We start from the raw sequence: 6,137 nt of genomic DNA on the forward strand, positions 1-6,137 counted from the left end.
TCATATGTAAGGGAATCCCCATTACGCTAACAGTGCATTTCTCAGCAGAAGCCTTACAGGCCAGGAGAGAATGGAATGATGTATTCAAAGTACTGAAAGAAAAAAAACCCCTGCTAGCCAACAATATTATGCCCAGCAAATTCATCCTTCAGGAATGAAGGAGAAATAAAATATGTGGCAGACAAGCAAAAATGAAGGGAATTAATAGTCACCATACTGGGCTTACAAGAAATGTTCAAGGGAGTCGTACATCTGGAAGAGAAAAAATGATGACCACCATGATGAAAATATACAAAACTATAAACTCACTGGTAGAGTCAATAGAAAAAGGAAAAACAAAGGAATCAAATCTTATTACTACCAATCACAAAAATAGACAATAAGATAGGAAGTAAGGAACAAGCGATATACAAAACAACCAGAAAGCAATAAATAAAATAATAGGAGTAAGTCATCACTTATCAACAATAATCTTAAATGTAAACAAGTTAAATGCCTACTTAAAGGTATTGACTAGTTAGGCACAGTGGCTCATGTCTGTAATCCCAGTACTTTGGGAGGCCTACGTGGGTGGATCACTTGAGGCCAGGAGTTTGAGACCAGCCTGGTCAACATGGCGAAACACCATTTCTACTAAAAATACAAAAATTAGCTGGGCCTGGTGGCACATGCCTGTAATTTCAGCTACTCAGGAGGCTAAGGCATGAGAATTACTTGAACCTGGGAGGTGGAGGTTGCAGTGAGCAGAGATCGTACCACTGCATTCCAGTCTGGGTGACAGAGTGAGATGCCGTCTCAAAAAAAAAAAAAAAAAAAAAGATGTTTACTGACTTTATGGTTAAAGAAACATGACTCAACTATATGTTGCCTATAAGAAACTCACCTCACCTGTAAAGGCATTTTCAGACTGAAAGTGAAGGGATGGAAAAAGATATTCCATATGAATGGAAATCAAAAGTAAACAGAAGTAGCTATGCTTATATCAGGCAAAACAGACTTCAAGTCAAAAGCCGTAAAAAACAAAAAACAAACAAACAAAAAAACCAAAGAAAGACATTACATAAATAATAAAGGGATCAATTTAGCAAGAGAATATAGCAATATAAATATATATGCACCCAACACCAGGGTACCCAGGTATTTAAAGGAAATATTATTAGGTCTGAAGGGAGAGATAAGCTTTTATACAGTAATACCTGGAGACTTCAACACCCCACTCTCAGCACTGGACAAATTGTCTAGAAAGAAAATCAACAAAGAAACATTGGATTTAAATTGCATCATTGACCAAATGGACCTAAAAGATATTTGCAGAACATTTTACTCAACAGCTGCAGAAAACATATTCTTTTTATCAGCGCTAAGAATATATTCCAGGACTGACCATATGTCAGGACACACAAAAGTCTCAAAAATATTTTAAAAATTAAAATCAAATCAAGTATTTTACCTGACCACAATGGAATAAAACTAGAAATGAATAACAAGAACATTTGAAACTACGCAAATACATGGAAATTAAACAATGTGTTCCTGAACAACCGATGGGTGAAGAAAGAAATTAAGAATAAAAAATTCTTTGAAACAAATAAAAACAGAAATACAACATACCAAAATATGGGACACAGCAAAAGCAGTATTAAGAGGCAAGCTTATAGAGATAAATGCCTACATCAAAAAACCGGAAAGATTTCAAATAACCTAATGATGCATCTTAAGGAACTAGAGAAGCAAGAACAAACAAAAGCCAAAATTAGTAGAAGGAAAGAAATTATAAAGATCTGAGCAAAAATAAATGAGATTGAGACTAAAAATATACAAAAGATCAACAAAATAAAATGTGCTTAAACGTCTTCAAAGATTTTGACCCCGTGTGTGTGTGTGAGAGAGAGAGAGAAAGAGAGAGAGAGAGACAGGGTCTCAGTCTGTCACCCAGGCTGGAGTGCAGTGGTGAGATCCTGGTGCATGGCAGCCTCAACCTCCTTGGCTCAAGTGATCCTCCCACTTCAGCCTCCCAAGTAGCTGGGACTACAGGTGCATGCCATCACACCCAGCTACTTTTTAAATTTTTGTGTATAGACAGGTTTTCGTCATGTTGCCCAGGCTGGTTTCGAACTCCTCAGCTCAAGCAATCCACCTGCATTGACGTTCCAAAATGCTGGGATTTCAGGCATGAGCCACTGTGCCCAGTCAAATTAGAGCCTTTAAAAAACAAGTAGCTTGTAGAAAAGCTTATGATAATTGCTCGAACCTTAAGTAATAAAGACATTTTTCATTTGTACATTTGTTCTTTTACTAATTGAACATTTATTGAGTACCTATTATATAGTAGACACTATTATATATAGTAGACCACCATTTCTGCCCTCAAGTCTAGAAGCCAAGGCCATTCCCCTGTAGCTCAGAAAGAAGATAAATAGGGAGGAAGTGAGTCCAGTTAGCAGCTTATATGAGTCTCCTGGTTCATTACTTAATCCTCATTGAAATCTTATTATTGTGTGTGTTGGGGGTAGGATGGAAGCAAAATACTGTTTTGTTAGTTCCCATGCTCTTTGGGATCTTTATGTTCCTTTTGAAAGTGAGAAAATAAACAGGAGATCCACATTCTTCACAAGAGATATGGATGTGGAAAGGAGAAGGATTTTGAGAGAAGTCAAGAGCCATAGGGTGGAATAATATAGGCTTATGTATACTTCCAACTTCCTAAAGAGAATCATGTCCCAAAAGGCTTCTAACAAAGCTTGTTGAGAGCTTGGAAAAATGAGATAGGTAAAAAATCAAGGTCACTTAAAATACTTAGAAGTGTTGGGGAGAGGAAATGGAAAAACTAGTTAGAATGGCTGTATGACTCAGTAGTTAAGCAGGCGGGCTCTGGCACCAGACAGATTTGGCTTCTGATTGTAGTGCAGGCACTTAACTGTGTGACCTTGCAGAAGTGATTTCACTTATTGAAGCTTCAGTTCCCCATAAGTAAAACAGAGTGGAATTTTCAGGCAGATCTAAGTCCGTATGTAGCATGTCTTGATAGTTCCTTTCTCAAAGTATATAAGCCCTCAAATGATCACGAACCTTCATTAAAAAAATCTGTTCTGGGACCCCTCATTCATTTGTCTACCCACCCATCCGTCCTTCCGTCCACCCATCCATCCATCCATCCATCCATCCATCCATCCATCCATCCATCCATCATTCATCCATTTAAGAACTATTTATTGAGCACTTACCATTGCTTGGCATTGCAGATGAAATTGTGATTAAGAAGTTGTTATCCCTGCACTCCTGTGCCTTACAGACTAGAGGTGAATACGGATTTACATCTATAACCATTATTATGATATTACCAGTGAAAAAGCACAGAACACCATGGAGAAATATAACTTGGGGCTCATTCTTTTCATTTCTCTATTCTCAAAATTCCATTTTATCGTTCTCTAATTTGTCAGCTCCCATTCACTCGTAACCCACAACAATCTGATTTCTTCCTACCCAACCCAACTTCCTACCCAACTTTCACATTTGCTGAAAATGGCTAAGATCAATAACAATCCAGTCGTCAGTTCTCACACTTTCATTCTTCCTATTAATCGCTCTCTGTAGCACTTCACATTGACAACAAACTATGTTTCTTGAGACATCTCTTCCCATAAATTCGATAGGTCAATTGCCTTTCTTATTAACCCCTCTGCTGCTTCTGCTCTTTAAATTTTGGGACAATCCTTAGCATTTAATATTTAAGCCTTTTCTATACATGCTTTTATATATGACCTCATTTATTCCCACATCATTAACTACCATGTACATTTTAAGGATTGTGAAATTCATAGATCTGGTTCCAAATTCAGATGGGCATTTAACTTATTTTAAAAGAGAATTTAACTTAATTCAAAACTAAATTTATCATCTCCATAGCTTTTTGTTTTGTTTTGACTGAAACTAATAGTGGTAACATTTACTTAGTCTCCTGGGATTGAAATTTTGTGCTCCTATTTCACAATATTTCTTCTACCAAAATTTCTTTCTTTACCCCCTCTGAAAACATTTATTTTCTCTCTAACTTAGGTTGAGTTATTCAATTAAGTAACTAAATAGAATAAAACCATATTCATTTCACTATTAACACTTAACAGGTTGTAATTTATTTCCAAGTCCTTCCCACTGAACTGAAGTTTAACTCTTTATTGAGTACTTAATAACCATCAGAGAGCTTAGTACATAGTAGCGACTCATCAATGAAATCTTAAATTCTTAAATTCTTTTTTTCTTCTCTCTTTTTTCATACCTAGTCCCACAGATAATTCTTAAATTCTTTAAAGATTCACAAGCTTTTTGACCATATCCTTGAAGGCTTGTTTTACCTGTTGGTTCCTTAGGGTGTAAATAAAGGGGTTCAACAAAGGAGCAACTGAAGTAATGAGTAGAGCTACTCCCTTGTTGAATGTATCCCCTTCTTTTGCAGAGGGATTAATGTACATAAACATGCAGCTTCCATAAGAGAGAGAGATGACAATCATGTGGGAAGAACAAGTGGAAAAGGCTTTTGGCCTTTGCTGAGCAGAGGGGAGTTTCAGAATAGTCTTGATAATGAATGTATAGGAGAGAATCACTAGCACCAGAGTGACCACTAGGGTCACAGATGCCACAAGAACGACAACCTTCTCTATGAGGCTTGTGTCTGAACATGAGAGTTCCAGAAGAGGCTCATAGTCACAGAAATAATGATTCAGCCTGTTGGATGCACAAAAGTCCTGCTGACTCATCAGGGTGATTGGTGGTATAATAGCCATTAGCCCACCCAGCCAAGAGCAGAAAATCAGCTGGGTGCAGACTCTGCTGCTCATGATGGTGGTGTAATGCAGAGGTTTGCAGATGGCCACATAGTGGTCATAGGACATGGCAGCCAGAAGGTAAAACTCTGTGGTCCCAAGGAATATGGCAAAGAAATACTGAGTGAAGCAGCCAGCAAAGCTGATACTCTTGTCCCCTGTTGTGATGCTAATCAGGACCCTGGGAATGAAGATGTTTGTGAAGGAAATTTCCAAGAAGGAGAAGTTCCGGAGAAGGAAATACATGGGAGTCTGAAGGTGGGAGTCCAGTAAGGTGAGGATGAGGATAATCAGATTTCCAAGGATGCTGAGTAAATACGTAAGGAAAAGAAAGGTGAAAACTGCCACCTGGAGTTCAGGGATATCTGTTAGACCCAGAAGGATGAACTCAGTTAAAATGGTTTTATTTTTCATTGTTGAAAAAATTTTGAGTCTCAAAGTGAAAAAGAGAGTAGTAACCAAAGGTGAGAAAGGAAGAGGTGCTCTGAAATGAACAGATGAAGTCTGACAAGAACAAAATGAAATGGACGATGAACTCCTCTGATGACATGGTCCAGACCAGTGGCCCATTTGAATGATGTTGGATCCTTCCAGTCCCATTTGCCCTATGGAGGAAAATTCTTGTCATTGTTTTTCCACATTGTACTCTCCCTAGTGCTCACATGAGGCAAGGGTCTGCCTCATAGATGATGTTCAAAAAGTTGTGAAATAAGTTAATAAAATAATGTCTCCAGCTGCTACCTCCTCCCAGAATATTTATTTCCCCCAACGTTAACTTTATTTCTCATTGACCCCATTCATTGCCCCACTTCCTTTGTGTGCCTAACTCTTCTCAGAATTGTTGTTTTTCTTACTCTTCCCTACCTTTTTTTTGTATAAATATAGCAGTTTCTCATTTTTCTTTGGGTTCAGTTTCCTTAATTCCCTTGATGCAAAAAAAGTATCATCTTCCCACTTCTTTCCAGGGTACCCTCCAAATTCTTAGCCTATGTCTGTCTGTTAGATTCAAATATCTGTGTATTAGGGTTATGCTATTCTGTCATTTGAAACATTCTACATACTTTCTAGGGGTCAGTAAATATTAGATTAGAATACTTCCTCAAACACATTCAGAATCTTTAGATCTAGAATTTTGCTTTCCTGTAAGGGTAGGGAGATTCTATTACATTCTAAGGAAATTTTAGGATCTTAAGAATATTTAAAGCAAGAATTTTTAAACCAGGGATCTACTAATCCCTAGATTAGATTTACTATGTCTGTAAATCCATTAAATTATGTGTAAAACATTTTGTGTATGTGGGCATGTGAATTTTA

At 37.4% G+C, this 6,137-nt stretch overlaps 1 protein-coding gene across 1 annotated transcript; it reads right to left on the reverse strand.

Moving 5' to 3' along the window:
* Positions 1-4,307: 4,307 nt before the first annotated feature.
* On the reverse strand, positions 4,308-5,237 carry LOC104673721 (olfactory receptor 2AP1). Its single transcript, XM_010377858.2, has one exon. The coding sequence runs from the start codon at positions 5,235-5,237 to the stop codon at positions 4,308-4,310; it is 930 nt and encodes a 309-aa protein (XP_010376160.2).
* Positions 5,238-6,137: the final 900 nt, after the last annotated feature.

This window comes from Rhinopithecus roxellana, chromosome 10 (assembly GCF_007565055.1).
Source record: "Rhinopithecus roxellana isolate Shanxi Qingling chromosome 10, ASM756505v1, whole genome shotgun sequence".
NCBI lineage: Eukaryota > Metazoa > Chordata > Mammalia > Primates > Cercopithecidae > Rhinopithecus > Rhinopithecus roxellana.